Genomic DNA, 17,987 nt, shown 5'->3' on the forward strand with positions numbered 1-17,987 from the left:
CGACCCTTTAGAAGAGAGGTAAGGAGAATTTTTCTATTAGCCAGTGAGTAGTGAATCTGTGGAATGCTCTGCTACAGACTGCGGTGGAATTCAGGTCCGTGGGTATATTTAAGGTGGAAGTTGATCGTTTCCTGATCGGTCGGGGCATCAAAGGATATGGCGAGAAGGCAGGTGTGTGGGGTTGAGTGAGATCCGGGATCAGCTATGATGGAATGGCGGAGCAGGCTCGATGGGCCGAATGGCCAAATTCTGCTCCTACGTCTTATGGTCTTACGGTTCCGGCAGTGTTCGGAGGGAGCAACAGCCATCCCGAGGTCGGAAACCTCGGAACTCCCCCGTGCCCTCTCCACGGGGCCGGCGCTGTTCCCCACTCCTCTGCTAACTCTGCCGGATCACACCAGCCGTTCCCTCCGTGTCCTCCCACCGGCTCCCTCCCCCCCCAACCCTTCCAACCCTCCCGTTCATCCAGAGACGGGAGCCGGGGTGCACAACAGCGGCGCAGTAAGCTGGCGGTCAGCACAGCGCTTTGCAGAACAGGCTTCAATCCCCGGCGCCGCCTGTGAGGAGTTTGTACGTTCTCCCCGTGACCACGTGGGTTTCCCCCGGGTGCTGCTGTTTCCTCACCGGTTGATAGGTTAATTGGCTATTGCCCCCCCCCACCTCCAAAAAACTGAGATAAGAGTCAGTGGGCCATTGAAGGTTGGCACGGACTTCGTGTGGTTTAGGGACGCCGGCCAAGAGCAGTAGCTCCCGGGGAGAACATTCCCTTTGTGTTTCCAGTACCGGACGCTGGAGTTTTGGTAACCATCGGGAAGAAGAGGGGATTAGATTACAGGACAGTCGATTCCGCGAGAACACACAGTCCCGCCCCCGCCGGCAAATGCGGCGCTCCCTCAGCCCTGAGGAATTTACTGGGAATGAAACGGACACCCATCAGGTCAAATCTAATAACTGTACAGGTCGCTGTGAGGGTTGGGGGAGAAACCACAGGACATGAGCAGAGGACAGTGGTGAAGTGTTGACCTCGTTGGAACATTTTTCAAGCCTCGAACGTAAATTTGATCAAGTGCGAGTCCAGAAGTAGATGAGACTTTTAGGTGATCTAATGAGGGTTGAGACGTATCTTTCATCTGGATGTGAAATTAATCTGAGTGGTGTTTATAGACAATTGATTTGAAATGAAGGCTTGTCAGACGGGCAGCGTTATGATCACTGTGGGGGATTTTAACACGCGAGTGGATTGGGAAAATCAGGTCGGCACTGGATCTCAAGAGAGAGAATTTGTAGAATGTCTGTGAGGTGGCTTTTTAGAACAGCTTGTTGTTGAGCCCACTAGGGGATCGACTGTACTGGATTGGGTATTGTGTAATGAACCAGAGGTAATTAGAGAGATTGAGGTGAAGGAACCCTTAGGAGGCAGTGATCATAACATGATTGAGTTCCTGTGAAATTTGAAAAAGAGAAGCCGAAATCCACTGTGTTGGTATTTCAGTGGAGTAAAGGAAGTTATAGTGGCATGAGAGAGGGACTGGCCAAAGTTGACTGGAAAGGGACACTAGCGGGAAGGACGGCAGAGCAGCGGTGGCTGGAGTTTATACGAGAAGTGAGGAAGGTGCAAGACAGATATATTCCCAAAAAGAAATTTTCCAATGGAAAAAGGATGCAACCGTGGTTGACAAGAGAAGTCAAAGCCAAAGTTAAAGCAAAGGAGAGGGCATACAAGGAAGCAAAAATTAGTGGGAAGACAGAGGATTGGGAAGTTTTTAAAAGCTTACAAAAGGAAACTAAGAAGGTCACTAAGAGGGAAAAGATGAACTATGAAAGAAAGCTAGCAAATAATATCAAAGAGGATACTAAAAGCTTTTTCAAGTATATAAAGAGTAAAAGACAGGTGAGAGTAGATATAGGACGGATAGAAAATGATGCTGGAGAAATTGTAATGGGAGATAAGGTGATGGCGGAGGAACTGAACGAGAATTTTGCATTAGTCTTCACTGAGGAAGACAGCAGGATACCGGACACTCAAGGGTGGCAGGGAAGAGAAGTGTGTGCAGTCACAATTACTCAGGAAGCTGAATAGTCTAAAGGTCGATAAATCTCCCAGACCAGATGGAATGCACCCTCGTGTTCTGAAGGAAGTAGCTGTGGAGATTGGGGAGGCATTAGCGATGATCTTTCAAAAGTCAATAGATTCTGGCATGGTTCCGGAGGACTGGAAGATTGCAAATGTCACTCCGCTATTTAAGAAGGGGGCAAGGAAGCAAAAAGGAAATTATAGCCCTGTTAGCTTGACATCAGTGGTTGGGAAGTTGTTGGAGTCGATTGACAAGGATGAGGTTACAGAGTACCTGGAGGCATATGACAAGATAGGCAGAACTCAGCATGGATTCCTTAAAGGAAAATCCTGCCTGACAAACCTATTGCAATTTTTTGAGGAAAGTCCAAGTAGGCTAGACAAGGGAGAGGCAGTGGATGTTGTATATTTGGATTTTCAGAAGGCCTTTGACAAGGTGCCGCACATGAGGCTGCTTAACAAATAAAAGCCCATGGAATTACGGGAAAGTTACATACGTGGATAGAGCATTGGCTGATTGGCAGGAAACAGAGAGTGGGAATAAAGGGATCCTATTCTGGTTGGCTGCCGGTTACCAGTGGTGTTCCACAGGAGTCCGTGTTGGGGCCGCTTCTTTTTACGTTGTACATCAACGATTTGGATTATGGAATAGATGGCTTTGTGGCTAAGTTTGCTGATGATACAAAGATAGGTGAAGGGGCCGATAGTGCTGAGGAAACAGAGAGTCTGCAGAGAGACTTGGATAGATTGGGAGAATGGGCAAAGAAGTGGCAAATGAAATACAATGTTGGAAAGTGTATGGTTATGCACTTTGGCAGAAGAAATAAACGGGCAAACTATTATTTAAATGGGGAGAGAATTCAAAGTTCTGAGATGCAACGGGACTTGGGAGTCCTCGTGCCGGATACCCTTAAGGTTAATCTCCAGGTTGAGTCAGTAGTGAAGAAGGCGAATGCAATGTTGGCATTCATCTCTAGAGGAATAGAGTATAGGAGCAGGGATGTGATGTTGAGGCTCTATAAGACCTCACTTGGAGTACTGTGGGCAGATTTGGGCTCCTTATTTAAGAAAGGATGTGCTGACGTTGGAGAGGGTAGGGTACAGAGAAGATTCACTAGAATGATTCCGGGAATGAGAGTGTTAACATATGAGGAATGTTTGTCTGCTCTTGGACTGTATTCCTTGGAATTTAGAAGAATGAGGGGGGGGGAACCTCATAGAAACATCTCGAATGTTGAAAGGCATGGACAGAGTGGATGTGGCAAAGTTGTTTCCCATGGTGGGGGAGTCTAGTACGAGAGGGCATGACTTAAGGATTGAAGGCCGCCCATTCAGAACAGAGATGCAAAGAAATTTTTTTAGTCAGAGGGTGGTGAATCTATGGAATTTTTTGTCATGGGCAGCAGTGGAGGCCAAGTCATTGGGTGTATTTAAGGCAGAGATTGATAGGTATCTGAGTAGCCAGGGCATCAAAGGTTATGGTGAGAAGGCGGGGGAGTGGGACTAAATGGGAGAATGGATCAGCTCATGATAAAATGGCGGAGCAGACTCGATGGGCCGAATGTCCGACTTCTGCTCCTTTGTCTTATGGTCTTCTGGATGGGAAAAAATTTCCGAACCGCGGAAGTTTGTCTTTGTTGCACATATAATGCCCTGGTTCCCATCTTTACTGTTATGCTGTATGTACTTCATGTAGCAGTTCTGCAAGAGCAGTCAGCCTGTCTGGGTTACTATCGACGATAAGGGATTATGAGGAATGTGTGTCATCCAATCAGGTTGGTGGAACTGGTGAGGGACACTAAGGAACTTCTGTTCAGTGGGAGATGAAGAGGGAAGACGCTGGAGAGAACCAGTCGTGGCATACGACCCGGTGGGAGACCCGTTTCCTCGAGAGGGATTGCGAGCGACGTTCGGAAGGTGGCGTGCGCTTTCATGCTGACCGAGGGCCCAGTGCGCGAGCGACAGAGAAGTTCAAGATCAGCTCCAGCTTGTTTAATTAGAATGGGCCCTTTTTTGTTTTATTTACTGAGGCTTAAGTTAAGCTTTATAGATAGAGTTCTTTTAACTGTATGCAGTGTAGTCTGTTAGCTCGTGGCACCAGTTTGTAACGTGGCAGCAAATTACACAGCATCCACACAAATCCACGGCTCATCTCAATCTGCTGTCAAGATGAAGCCACACTCAGGTTGGAGGAACAACACCTTATATTCCGTCTGGGTAGCCTCCAACCTGATGGCATGAACATCGACTTCTCTAACTTCCACTAATGCCCCACCTCCCCTTCTTATCCCATTCCTTATTTATTATTTTAAAAAAATTTTTTCCCCTTTCTCTCTCTTTTTTTCTCCCTCTGTCCCTCTCACAATAACTCCCTGCCTGCTCTCCATCTTCCTCTGGTGCTCCCCTCCCCATTTCTTTCTCCCTAGGCTTCCTGTCCCATGTTCCTCCCCCTTCTCCAGCCTGGTATCCCCTTTGCCAATCACCTGTCCAGCTCTTGGCTCCATCCCTCCCCCTCCTGTCTTCTCTTATCATTTCGGATCTCCCCCTCCCCCTCCCACTTTCAAATCTCTTACTAACTTTTCCTTCAGTTAGTCCTGACGAAGGGTCTCAGCCTGAAACGTCGACTGCACCTCTTCCTAGAGATGCTGCCTGGCCTGCTGCGTTCACCAGCAATTTTGTGAGTGTTGCTCGTCTCAATCTCACGAGTTCACGGTACCGGAGAGCGTCTTTCCTAAATTTACGCAGCCAAGAAACCAGGGGATTTCACACGTTATTTCATTGTACCAATTAATAAACAAAAAAAAAACAGAAGTATGTGATTTTTTTCAGTTTTCATTATTAATAGTCACAAAATGCATATTACAAAAGAAGACATTTAAAGTGCCGCGCAGTTTACAGGCTGTGTGAAACTTTCCTGCTCAGAGTGATGTCTGGTCGGCGCAGTTTGAAGAAGGAATCGAGGGGGAGCGTTGGCGGCCGCAGTCACCGGAGTTGAGCCCGGGGACCGTCCGGCTCACGGGCAAAGGATGAACGTGCAGCTGCCACTGAGAGAGGGTCGCCGCATGCGGGCCAGGCGGAGGACGGTCCGGACGGAGTCTGCGGCGGTCCGCGGGCCGGCTCCCCTCGCCCCGGAAGGGGCAGGATGTCCCTCGGAGGCGGGCGGGGTTAGAAGTCCTGCGGGAGAGAAAATCACGTGAAAGGTGTGCGTGTGTGGAGGAAGTGAGGAGAAGTAAAGGGGAGGGGGAGAAAGAGGCGATGAGAAGGAAGAGGGGTGAAGGGGGGAGAGAGTGACAGGGTGAGACTCATTGTGCTGGCAAACCCTCCCGTGGGCTACATTCTACTCCCAAAGAGCTTCCCTCCCTCCCTTATATCGTACCCACCCCCACCAACCATACAGGAGTCTTACCGCGAGTGAGGTCGAATCCATGGATATCTGTTTCCGTGGCAAATGACTGCTGGAAGAGCCTGCAGAGATATCGGGGTTTACTGTCTGTTCTTTGTATGTACACACACACACACAGCAGTACCAGACAGTCAGAGGAACAGTCTAATTGGAACCCAAACAATCCTGTCTCCTGATTCAACACTCTCCTGGTAGGGACAGGCAAAGACACTGATCCCTCCACACTGTCCCATCACACACTCCAGGGGTCACAAACAGAGCTCACAGGGTCAGACACAGACTGAACCTCCCTCCGCACCATCCCATCACACACTCCCGGGGTCAGACACAGAGTGAAGCTCCCTCCACACCGTCCCATCACACACTCCCGGGGTCAGACACGGAGTGAAGCTCCCTCCACACACTCCCAGGGTCAGACACAGAGTGAAGCTCCCTCCACACCGTCCCATCAGTCACTCCCGGAGTCAGACACAGAGTGAAACTCCCTCTACACCGTCCCATCACACACGCCCGGGGTCAGACACAGAGTGAAGCTCCCTCCACACCGTCCCATCACACACTCCCGGGGTCAGACACAGAGTGAAACTCCCTCCACACCGTCCCATCACACACTCCCGGGGTCAGACACACAGTGAAACTCCCTCCACACCGTCCCATCACACACTCCTGGGGTCAGACACAGAGTGAAACTCCCTCCACACCGTCCCATCTCACACTCCCAGGGTAAGACACAGACTGAATCTCCCTCCACACCGTCCCATCTCACACTCCCAGGGTAAGACACAGAGTGAATCTCCCTCCACACCATCCCATCACACACTCCCGGGGTCAGACACAGAGTGAACCTCCCTCCACACCGTCCCATCACACACTCCCAGGGTCAGACAGAGAGTGAAGCTCCCTCTACAGTGTCCCATCACACACTCCCGGGGTCAGACACAGAGTGAATATCCCTCTACACCATGTCATCACACACTCCCAGGGTCAGACACAGAGTGAAGCTCCCTCCGCACCGTCCCATCACACACTCCCGGGGTCAGACACAGAGTGAAGCTCCCTCCACACACTCCCAGGGTCAGACACAGAGTGAAGCTCCCTCTACACCATCCCATCACACACTCCCAGGGTCAGACACAGAGTGAAGCTCCCTCCACACCGTCCCATCACACACTCCCGGGGTCAGACACAGAGTGAAACTCCCTCTTTACCGTCCCATCACACACTCCCGGGGTCAGACACAGACTGAACCTCCCTCTGCACCGTCCCATCACACACTCCCAGGGTCAGACACAGAGTGAAGCTCCCTCTACACCGTCCCATCACACACTCCCAGGGTCAGACAGAGAGTGAAGCTGCCTCTATAGTGTCCCATCACACACTCCCGGGGTCAGACACAGAGTGAATATCCCTCCACACCATGTCATCACACGCTCCCAGGGTCAGACACAGAGTGAAGCTCCCTCTACACCATCCCATCACACAGTCCCAGGGTCAGACACAGAGTGAAGCTCCCTCTACACTGTCCCATCACACACTCTCAGGGTCAGACAGAGAGTGAAGCTCCCTCCGCACCGTCCCATCACACACTCCTGGGGTCAGACACAGAGTGAAACTTCCTCTCACTCAAGTTCAAGTTGAACTATTATTCAACCATACATGAAGACCCAAATGAAATAGCGTTACTAACACCATCAAGTCAAACACCCCCTGGGGGGTCATGAAAAGGGCGGAAGCAACCCCTGTGTACACAGGGTGAGCATTTCCTCAGTTAAGATCGCTACTTCTGGTATTGCTCACGGTTTACCACATGATACTATTTAATATCAGAGAGTGTGTGGGGAATACAGCCTGCAATTCGTATTCTTCACAGACATCCACAAAACAAGAAACCTGATAGAAAGACGGAAGCCCCACAGCTGCAGAATGGGCTGCAAGGCCGTGTCCGGGCTGTAGACGTACCAGTTGCTGACCCACCGGAGGCCTTGTAGTTGCTCAGGAAGCTGATCAGCCCAGATTCAGTGCTGCTGCGGTGCCGGAACGTGGGAAGGTTGAAGGAGAGCTGGCCCTTCTCGTCCGGAGAATTCACCGGCTGTCGGGGAGGACTCCCTGCCGGAGGAGATGAGAGCTTTTGAGCGGAGCACCAGACGTCTCCTCTATCTGGGAGTCTACCTGAGTCCTTCTGGGGAGACCTGGCTGGCAAACTGGAAGGACGTGGAGATGAAAGTCATGGCCCGGCTGGGGCGCCGGTCAGGCCTTCTCAGGGAGCTTTCCTATCGAGGCAGGGTGGTGGTCATAAACCAGCTGGTGGCCTCCATGTTGTGGTACTGGATGGTCACCTTGGCCCCCCCTGCCCCTTTTGTCATGAGAATGCCGAGGAAGTTAGTGGACTTCTTCTGGGGCAACAGGAAGCACTGGGTCTCTGCAGCAGTTCTGAGTCTCCCAGTAGGAGATGGCGGACAGTCGCTGGTGTGTGTACGCACACGACTGGCGGCTCTCCGCCTCAGGACTCTGCAGAGATTCCTGTACGCCGAGCACCCTCCCAGGTGGCACGTGTTGGCGACTTTCTTCCTCCGTGGGGGCCGCTGTCTTCACGAAGATACGCAGCTACCACCGGCGGGCGTCAGCCGTGCTGCTTTGTGGAGCCTGCCCGGCTTCTATCAGGACCTACTGAGAGTCTGGAACATGGTCGCCTCAGGCCGGGAATCCCCTTCTCTGGCAGAGGGTGGGGTCCTGGCCGACCCTTGCCCTGCCTCAACAGATGTCAGTGCGGTTCGGGTGTGTGGATCGACTCAAGCTGAGCTGCTCGTCGGGCCCAGGCCCCGCAGCCCTACCCGGGAGTTGAATCCACACAACTTGAGCCGTCTTTCATCGACACCCACAATCCCATTCAGGGATGAGGGCAGGAGGTACCTTTATGGGCTGCTGCTCCACACCCTCCACTTCCTGGCCCTTGTCCACCGTCCCGACACGCCATGGCGGTCGGTCTTTCCACCTGGGAATCTGGGCTGGAGACTGCTGCACAGAGAGGTGTCCTGCAAGAAGTTCTTTAGTTTGTACGGGGATCTCCCAGCCATGTGTTACTTCTGCGGGCTGGAGGAGACCGTGTACCATATGTACACGGAGTGTGCAAGACTGCAGTCCCTTTTTGCGTATTTGCGTGGGCTGCTTCTCGCCTTCTGGTTGCATTTTAGCCCCACCCTATTTATATACGGTCATCCAGTAAAGGGGGGGGGCACAGAGGGATGAGGATGTCCTTGTCAACTTGCTCCTGGGGCTGGCGAAATCAGCCATCCGTGGGTCTTGGGAACGGGTGGTGGGAGGATCTGCCCGGGTAGACTGCCTGGCAATGTTTAGGGGGTATATTCGTGCCTGGGACGCACAGTCCACGGTGACCTTAGAGGCGTTCCGGGACCGTTGGGCTCAGCGGGGGGTAATTGTTATCATTGACAGAGATCGAAACATTTTATTTTGATGTGTATTTGTAGTGTAGTAATTGTGTTAGTCACTGGTTTGTATCTACACCAACCCATCACACACTCCCGGGGTCAGACACAGAGTGAAGCTCCCTCCACACCGTCCCATCACACACTCCCGGGGTCAGACACAGAGTGAAGCTCCCTCCACACCGTCCCATCACACACTCCCGGGGTCAGACACAGAGTGAAGCTCCCTCCACACCGTCCCATCACACACTCCCGGGGTCAGACACAGAGTGAAGCTCCCTCCACACCGTCCCATCACACACTCCCGGGGTCAGACACAGAGTGAAGCTCCCTCCACACCGTCCCATCACTCACTCCCGGGGTCAGACACAGAGTGAAGCTCCCTCCACACCGTCCCATCACACACTCCCGGGGTCAGACACAGAGTGAAGCTCCCTCCACACGGTCCCATCACACACTCCCGGGGTCAGACACAGAGTGAAGCTCCCTCTACACCGTCTCATCACACACTCCCGGGGTCAGACACAGAGTGAAGCTCCCTCCACACCGTCCCATCACACACTCCCGGGGTCAGACACAGAGTGAAGCTCCCTCCACACCGTCCCATCATTCACTCCCGGGGTCAGACACAGAGTGAAGCTCCCTCCACACCGTCCCATCACACACTCCCGGGGTCAGACACAGAGTGAAGCTCCCTCCACACCGTCCCATCACTCACTCCCGGGGTCAGACACAGAGTGAAGCTCCCTCCACACCGTCCCATCACACACTCCCGGGGTCAGACACAGAGTGAAGCTCCCTCCACACCGTCCCATCACACACTCCCGGGGTCAGACACAGAGTGAAGCTCCCTCTACACCGTCTCATCACACACTCCCGGGGTCAGACACAGAGTGAAGATCCCTCCACACCGTCCCATCACACACTCCCGGGGTCAGACACAGAGTGAAGCTCCCTCCACACCGTCCCATCACTCACTCCCGGGGTCAGACACAGAGTGAAGCTCCCTCCACACCGTCCCACCACACACTCCCGGGGTCAGACACAGAGTGAAGCTCCCTCCACACCGTCCCATCACACACTCCCGGGGTCAGACACAGAGTGAAGCTCCCTCCACACCGTCCCATCACTCACTCCCGGGGTCAGACACAGAGTGAAGCACCCTCCAGAATGTCCCATCACACACTCCCGGGGTCAGACACAGAGTGAAGCTCCCTCCACACCGTCCCATAACACACTCCTGGGGTCAGACACAGAGTGAAGCTCCCTCCACACCATCCCATAACACACTCCCGGGGTCAGACACAGAGTGAAGCTCCCTCCACACCATCCCATCACACACTCCCAGGGACAGGGTCAGACACAGAGTGAAGCTCCCTCTACACCGTCCCATCACACACTCCCGGGGTCAGACACAGAGTGAAGCTCCCTCTACACCGTCCCATCACACTCTCCCGGGATCAGACACAGAGTGAAGCTCCCTCCACACCGTCCCATCACACACTCCCGGGGTCAGACACAGAGTGAAGCTCCCTCTACACCGTCTCATCACACACTCCCGGGGTCAGACACAGAGTGAAGCTCCCTCTACACCGTCTCATCACACACTCCCGGGGTCAGACACAGAGTGAAGCTCCCTCCACACCGTCCCATCACACACTCCCGGGGTCAGACACAGAGTGAAGCTCCCTCCACACCGTCCCATCACACACTCCCGGGGTCAGACACAGAGTGAAGCTCCCTCCAGAATGTCCCATCACACACTCCCGGGGTCAGACACAGAGTGAAGCTCCCTCCACACCATCCCATAACACACTCCCGGGGTCAGACACAGAGTGAAGCTCCCTCCACACCATCCCATCACACACTCCCAGGGACAGGGTCAGACACAGAGTGAAGCTCCCTCTACACCGTCCCATCATACACTCCCGGGGTCAGACACAGAGTGAAGCTCCCTCTACACCGTCCCATCACACTCTCCCGGGATCAGACACAGAGTGAAGCTCCCTCCACACCGTCCCATCACACACTCCTGGGGTCAGACACAGAGTGAAACTCCCTCTACACCGTCCCATTACTCACTCCCGGGGTCAGACACAGAGTGAAGCTCCCTCCACACCGTCCCATCACACACTCCCGGGGTCAGACACAGAGTGAAGCTCCCTCCACACCGTCCCATCACACACTCCCGGGGTCAGACACAGAGTGAAGCTCCCTCCACACCGTCCCATCACACACTCCCGGGGTCAGACACAGAGTGAAGCTCCCTCTACACCGTCTCATCACACACTCCCGGGGTCAGACACAGAGTGAAGCTCCCTCCACACCGTCCCATCACACACTCCCGGGGTCAGACACAGAGTGAAGCTCCCTCCACACCGTCCCATCACTCACTCCCGGGGTCAGACACAGAGTGAAGCTCCCTCCACACCGTCCCATCACACACTCCCGGGGTCAGACACAGAGTGAAGCTCCCTCCACACCGTCCCATCACACACTCCCGGGGTCAGACACAGAGTGAAGCTCCCTCCACACCGTCCCATCACTCACTCCCGGGGTCAGACACAGAGTGAAGCTCCCTCCACACCGTCCCATCACACACTCCCGGGGTCAGACACAGAGTGAAGCTCCCTCTACACCGTCCCATCACACACTCCCGGGGTCAGACACAGAGTGAAGCTCCCTCTACACCGTCCCATCACACACTCCCGCGGTCAGACACAGAGTGAAGCTCCCTCCACACCATCCCATAACACACTCCCGGGGTCAGACACAGAGTGAAGCTCCCTCCACACCATCCCATCACACACTCCCAGGGACAGGGTCAGACACAGAGTGAATCTCCCTCCACACCGTCCCATCACACTCTCCCGGGGTCAGACACAGAGTGAAGCTCCCTCCACACCGTCCCATCACACACTCCCGGGGTCAGACACAGAGTGAAGCTCCCTCCACACCGTCCCATCACACACTCCCGGGGTCAGACACAGAGTGAAGCTCCCTCCAGAATGTCCCATCACACACTCCCGGGGTCAGACACAGAGTGAAACTCTCTCCACACCGTCCCATCACACACTCCCGGGGTCAGACACAGAGTGAAGCTCCCTCCACACCGTCCCATCACACACTCCCGGGGTCAGACACAGAGTGAAACTCCCTCCACACCGTCCTATCACACACTCCTGGGGTCAGACACAGAGTGAAGCTCCCTCCACACCGTCCCATCTCACATTCCCAGGGTCAGACACAGAGTGAAGCTCCCTCTACACCGTCCCATCACACTCTCCTGGGGTCAGACACAGAATGAAGCTCCCTCCACACCATCCCATCACACACTCCCAGGGACAGGGTCAGACACAGAGTGAAGCTCCCTCCACACTGTCCCATCACACACTCCCGGGGTCAGACACAGAGTGAAGCTCCCTCCACACCATCCCATCACACACTCCCGGGGTCAGACACAGAGTGAAGCTCCCTCCACACCATCCCATCACAGACTCCCAGGACAGGGTCAGACACAGAGTGAAGCTCCCTCTACACCGTCCCATCACACTCTCCTGGGGTCAGACACAGAGTGAAGCTCCCTCCACACCGTCCCATCACACACTCCTGGGGTCAGACACAGAGTGAAGCTCCCTCCACATCGTCCCATCTCACACTCCCAGGGTCAGACACAGAGTGAATCTCTCTCCACACCGTCCCATCACACACTCCCGGGGTCAGACACAGAGTGAAGCTCCCTCTACACTGTCCCATCACACACTCTCAGGGTCAGACACAGAGTGAAGCTCCCTCCGCACCGTCCCATCACACACTCCCGGGGTCAGACACAGAGTGAAGCTCCCTCTACACTGTCCCATCACACACTCTCAGGGTCAGACACAGAGTGAAGCTCCCTCCGCACCGTCCCATCACACACTCCTGGGGTCAGACACAGAGTGAAACTTCCTCTCACTCAAGTTCAAGTTGAACTATTATTCAACCATACACGAAGACCCAAATGAAATAGCGTTACTAACACCATCAAGTCAAACACCCCCTGGGGGGTCATGAAAAGGGCGGAAGCAACCCCTGTGTACACAGGGTGAGCATTTTCTCAGTTAAGATCGCTACTTCTGGTATTGCTCACGGTTTACCACATGATACTATTTAATATCAGAGAGTGTGTGGGGAATACAGCCTGCAATTCGTATTCTTCACAGACATCCACAAAACAAGAAACCTGATGGAAAGACGGAAGCCCCACAGCTGCAGAATGGGCTGCAAGGCCGTGTCCGGGCTGTAGACGTACCAGTTGCTGACCCACCGGAGGCCTTGTAGTTGCTCAGGAAGCTGATCAGCCCAGATTCAGTGCTGCTGCGGTGCCGGAACGTGGGAAGGTTGAAGGAGAGCTGGCCCTTCTCGTCCGGAGAATTCACCGGCTGTCGGGGAGGAGAATCACGCGCGAGGGAAATCAGTGTCTTAGCCCCAAGGATTCTGTCTCTTACAGGGGTGTACGTGTTCCCCTCCCCACACACAAACGCAGCCACATGCGCGCGCGTAGTCAGTGACCCTCGATGACGGACTCTGTCCTGTTCCCACCTCACCCTCACGATCGACCCTCCCCAGAACCTTCCTCATGGCCAATCCTCCCCCCTCGAAGTCTCAATTCCTCCCCCGTCCCATCCTCTCCCCCCGCCCAGCCCCCACCCCCCAGGTGACTGACCGATGGCTGCTCCTGCAGAGCGGGAATGGCTTTCCCAGGGCCCACGTGCACCACGTGGCTGAAGTTGCTGGGGTTGGAGATGAGCTTGGACCTGGCCTGGGGATCGCTCAGCATCTCCCTGCGGGCGGAGAACAGAAGGTGAGCTTCCGAGAGGGTGGGAGGGGAAGAGCTCTTGTGGGGGGTGGGGTGGGGTAGAGAGAGAGGGTCCGGGGGACGTTCAGTCAGGGGGGAGATGTGGAGGATGATGTTCTCCCGAAAGTGGGTTGTCCGCAGGTGGCTGTAGAGGGGTGATCCGGGAGCGACATACTTGGGAACTTCCGGCCCTCACAATCCCGCCCCCTCGGCCACGGGAATTAATCCGGGCGCGAAGGTGAATTTGCTCAACGGAGAACGCCCGTGCGTGACTTTAGAACTACGGCGCTGAAAGCAGGCCGTTCGGCCCTTCTAGTCTGTGCCAGAACATTATTCCGCTTTGCTTAATGTGGGGTTCAGAGACGACTGTGGGGTGGGGGGGGGAGGGGAGGGAACCTCCACTTCCTCCGGCTTCACTGCCGCTGTGAAGTGTCGCCGTCTTCAACCAGCTCCGCCGCTGAGGTCTTGGTCGGACCGGTAGATACTACTGACGGTGGGGAGGGACGTGCCTGTGATCTATTCGGCTGAGCACCCCCCCCCCACCGCCACTCCCACCAGAGTAACGCACAAAAATGCCTGAGGAACTCAGCGGGCCAGGCAGCAACCGCGGAGAAGAGTAAACCGTCGACATTTCGGGCCGGGACTGGAGGCGACTAAAAATGTCATCGAGAAGGGAAGGGTGGAGTACGGACGTAAGCTAGCAAACAGGACAGCAAAACTTTCTTCAGACACACCAGGTGTAAAAGTGGGGCGGGAGCGGATATCGGACCGCTGGAAAATGACGCCGGAGAGGCAGAACGGCGGACGAGCTAAACAAGTGTTTTACATCCGTCTTCACCGTGGAAGGCGCTAGCAGTACGGTGGAAGTTCGAGAGTGACAGGGGGCGCAGAAGTGTGTGAAGTTGCCATTACTAGGGAGAAGGGAAAGTTAACTTCCCACTCATTTCTGCTCTGTTGTAGGCCCTCTCTTTGGCTTTTACGGTGGCTTTGACTTCTCTTGTTGCATCATCCTGCCTTTAACAACACATTAACGTGTTGTTAGTTTGGTTCTGTTAAAGTCTACAGAGGAGTATTACACTCCCAGCAGCGACTTGACTTTGCGGCTGTAAGACGATGAGACGCAGGGGCAGAATGAGGCCGTTCAGCCCATCAAGTCTGTTCTGCCATTCCATCATGGCTGATTTATCACCCCTCTCAACCCCATTCTCCTGCCTTCTCGCCGTAACCTTTGACGCCCCTGACTAATCAAGAACCCATCAACTTCCGCTTTAAATCCACCCAATGACTTGCCCTCCACAGCCACCTGTGGCAATGAATTCCACATTCTCACCACTCTCTGGCTAAAGAAATTCCTCCTCATCTCCGTTCTAAAAGGGACGTCTCTCTATTCTGAGGCTGTGTGCTCTCTGGTCCCAGACTCCCCCAACTATAGGAAACATCCTCTCCATATCCGCTATCTACGCCTTTCAATATTTGATTTTAATGAGATTCCTCCCCCCCCTTATTCCTCTAAACTGCAGCGAGGGCAGGTCCAGAGCCATCAAGTGTGCCTCCTACATTAACCTTTTCATTCCCGGGAGCCTCCTCTGGATGCTCTCCAACGCCAGCACATTCTTTCTGAAACTGCTCACGGTACTCCGAGTGCGGTCTGACCAATGCTTTACAGACCCTCAGCATTACATCCCTGCTTTTTTAGAAAAAAAAAGATGTTCTAGTCCTCTGGAAATGAACGTGAACATTCGGGATGGGCGGGGGGGGAGGAAGAGGGGTGTGAACGTCATCAAATGGAAGAAGGCTTTCACACCGGGGTGGAGGAGGTGCCTGTTTGGGGCTGTGGGGGGGGGGTGGTGGAGGAAGGGTCCTCAAGGCACAAAGCATCCCAGCCACCTTCTCCATTGGGGGCAAAATAGCCAATAGGTCTGTAGCCTCGTGGCCAGCCTCTGCCGAGAAGCTGCCACCTCCGCCGTGGTCAGTAGTTGAGAGACCCAGACCCAGAGAGAGGGGTTCTCCAAAACCTTCAGGTGTGCGAGCTCGCCAAATCGGGAGGTGTAGGGGAGGGGGCAACACGCCCTGGATGCTTGATCTCGGAATGATGTGGACATCTCGGGACATCAGGGATAGGCAGACGTCGCTGAGGAGGGGTCTGTAAGCCCAGGACATCGAGGGACCGGGGTGATCTTGGCCAATCCCTGCGGGGGAGTGGGGGGAACAGCAGAAAGTCAGGGGCTGCCTCAAACACTTCACAGGAGGGCCGGCCAGTGTCCTCGGGGGAGAACGCAGGGAAACACTGAATCCAGGGAGAGATATTGCATGTTACGTTGAAGTTATGCAAAGCGTCGGTGAGGCCTAACTTGGAGTCTGTTGGCCACCTACTGACAGGAAAGTTGTAAACAAGGTTAAAAGAGTACAGAGACAACTTACAAGGATGTTGCTGGGTCTGGGGGACCTGAGTTATAAGGAAAGATTGAACAGGTTAGGACTTTATTCCTTGGAACATAGAAGATTGAGAGATTTGATAGAGGTGTACAGAATTATGAGGGGTACAGATAGGGTAAACGCACTGAGATAGGGGTACAGATAGGGTAAACTTTTTCCACTGAGGCTGGGTGGGACTACAAGCAGAGGTCGCGGGTTAAGGGTGAAAGGTGAAAAGCTGAAGGGGAACAAGAGGGGAAGCTTCTTCTCTCAGAGGGTGGTGAAAGTGTGGAGTGAGCTGCCAGCACAAGTGGTGGACGTGAGCTCGATTTCAACGTTTGGATAGGTACGTGGATGGTTGGGGTATGGAGGGTTGTGGCCCTGGTGCAGGCCGATGGGAGTGGGCAGTTAAAATGGTTTTGGCACAGACTAGATGGGCCGAAGGGCCTGTTTCTCCGATGTACTTTTCTGCAGCTCCATGTACTGTAAAGGAAGGGCCGGCCTCATAGCACTGAAACACGCAAGGTTGGTGGTGTTGGTTACAACAGGAGGCTGACAGGAGGCAGAGCTGGGCCAAGACGTGGCAGATACAGTTCAGTCTGGAGAGGTGTGAAGTGATTCACTTTGCAAGGTTGAAACTGAAGGCAGGGTACAGGGGTACTGGCAGGATTCGATTCCCGACACTGCCTGTGACGTTCTCCCCGCGGACCGCGCGGGTTTCCTCCGGGTGCTCCGGTTTCCTCCCACAGTCCAAAGACGTACAGGTTGGTAGATTAGTGAGTTGTGAGTGTGCTGTCTCGGTGTCAGAAGCTGCCCCCAAATGCCTCTGTAGGTCATTGACGCCTGTGAGGCATCCCACTGTGTGTTTTTGGTGCACATATAACACATAAAGCTAATCTTTGTATTTTCTAAACAGGCCTTTCAGCCCACTAAGTCCATGCTATCAAGTTCCCATTAACACAAATGGCACACTTGCTTTCACTAGTCGAGGCATTGAGTTCACAAGTTAGGAGGTTATATTGCAACTTTATAAGACGCTGGTCAGGCCACGTTTGGAGTATTGCGTCCAGTTCTGGTCACCCCAGTGTGGGAAGGACGTTGAGGCTTTGGAGAGGGTGCAGAAGAGGTTCACCAGGATGCTGCCTGGTTTAGAGGGGGCGTGTGCTATCACGAGAGGCTGGATAAACTTGGGTTTTTTTCCTCTGGAGATCTGGAGGCTGAGGGGAGATCTGATACAGGTTTAGAAGATTATGAGGGGCACAGATAGAGTGGGCAGAGAGTATCTGTTTCCCAGGGTTGAAACGCCTAATACCAGAGGGCATGCATTGAAGGTGAGAGGGGGAATGTGAGGGGTAAGTTTTTTACTCAGAGAGTGTTGGATGCCTGGTGTGGTCGTAGAGGCAAATACATTAGAGGCTCTTAAGAGAGACATTTGGATAGGCACATGGATGTGAGGAAGATGGAGGGATATGGACATGGTGTAGGTAGGAGGGATTAGGGTGTTTTTCATTTGTGTTTTAGCTGGTACAGCACAACATTGTGGGCTGAATGGCCTGTTCCCGCGCTGTACGCTTCTGTGTTCTAAATCCCATTTCATTCTTCCCACATCCCTCTGAAATCCCACACTCCCGCCCCAGATTCTATCTCTCTCACCTACGCACGAAAGGGACAACCAACCCACCGACGCACCTGTGGTCGGGACGTGGGAAGAAACATGCACACCCGGGGGTTACCCACGCAGTCACGGGGAGAGCGTACACGCACACGCCGGAGGCTGGGATCCAACCCGGGCCGCTGGAATGGGGAGGCATCGAG

The 17,987-nt window shown here is 54.0% G+C and overlaps 1 protein-coding gene across 1 annotated transcript in view; it reads right to left on the reverse strand.

The window, feature by feature from the left end:
• Positions 1-4,895: 4,895 nt before the first annotated feature.
• The window catches only part of LOC134339547 (serine/threonine-protein kinase MRCK alpha-like), a 120,903-nt gene continuing 107,811 nt past the window's right edge, over positions 4,896-17,987 (reverse strand). Inside the window, exons 32-36 of the mRNA XM_063036161.1 lie at positions 13,626-13,743; positions 13,212-13,341; positions 7,437-7,583; positions 5,481-5,539; positions 4,896-5,248 (exon numbers count right to left, since the gene is read on the reverse strand). Of these exons, the coding sequence (XP_062892231.1) occupies positions 5,240-5,248; positions 5,481-5,539; positions 7,437-7,583; positions 13,212-13,341; positions 13,626-13,743 (463 nt within the window). The 3' untranslated portion in view covers positions 4,896-5,239. The remainder of the gene's footprint in view (positions 5,249-5,480; positions 5,540-7,436; positions 7,584-13,211; positions 13,342-13,625; positions 13,744-17,987) is intronic.

Source organism: Mobula hypostoma, chromosome 30, assembly GCF_963921235.1.
Source record: "Mobula hypostoma chromosome 30, sMobHyp1.1, whole genome shotgun sequence".
Lineage (NCBI taxonomy): Eukaryota > Metazoa > Chordata > Chondrichthyes > Myliobatiformes > Myliobatidae > Mobula > Mobula hypostoma.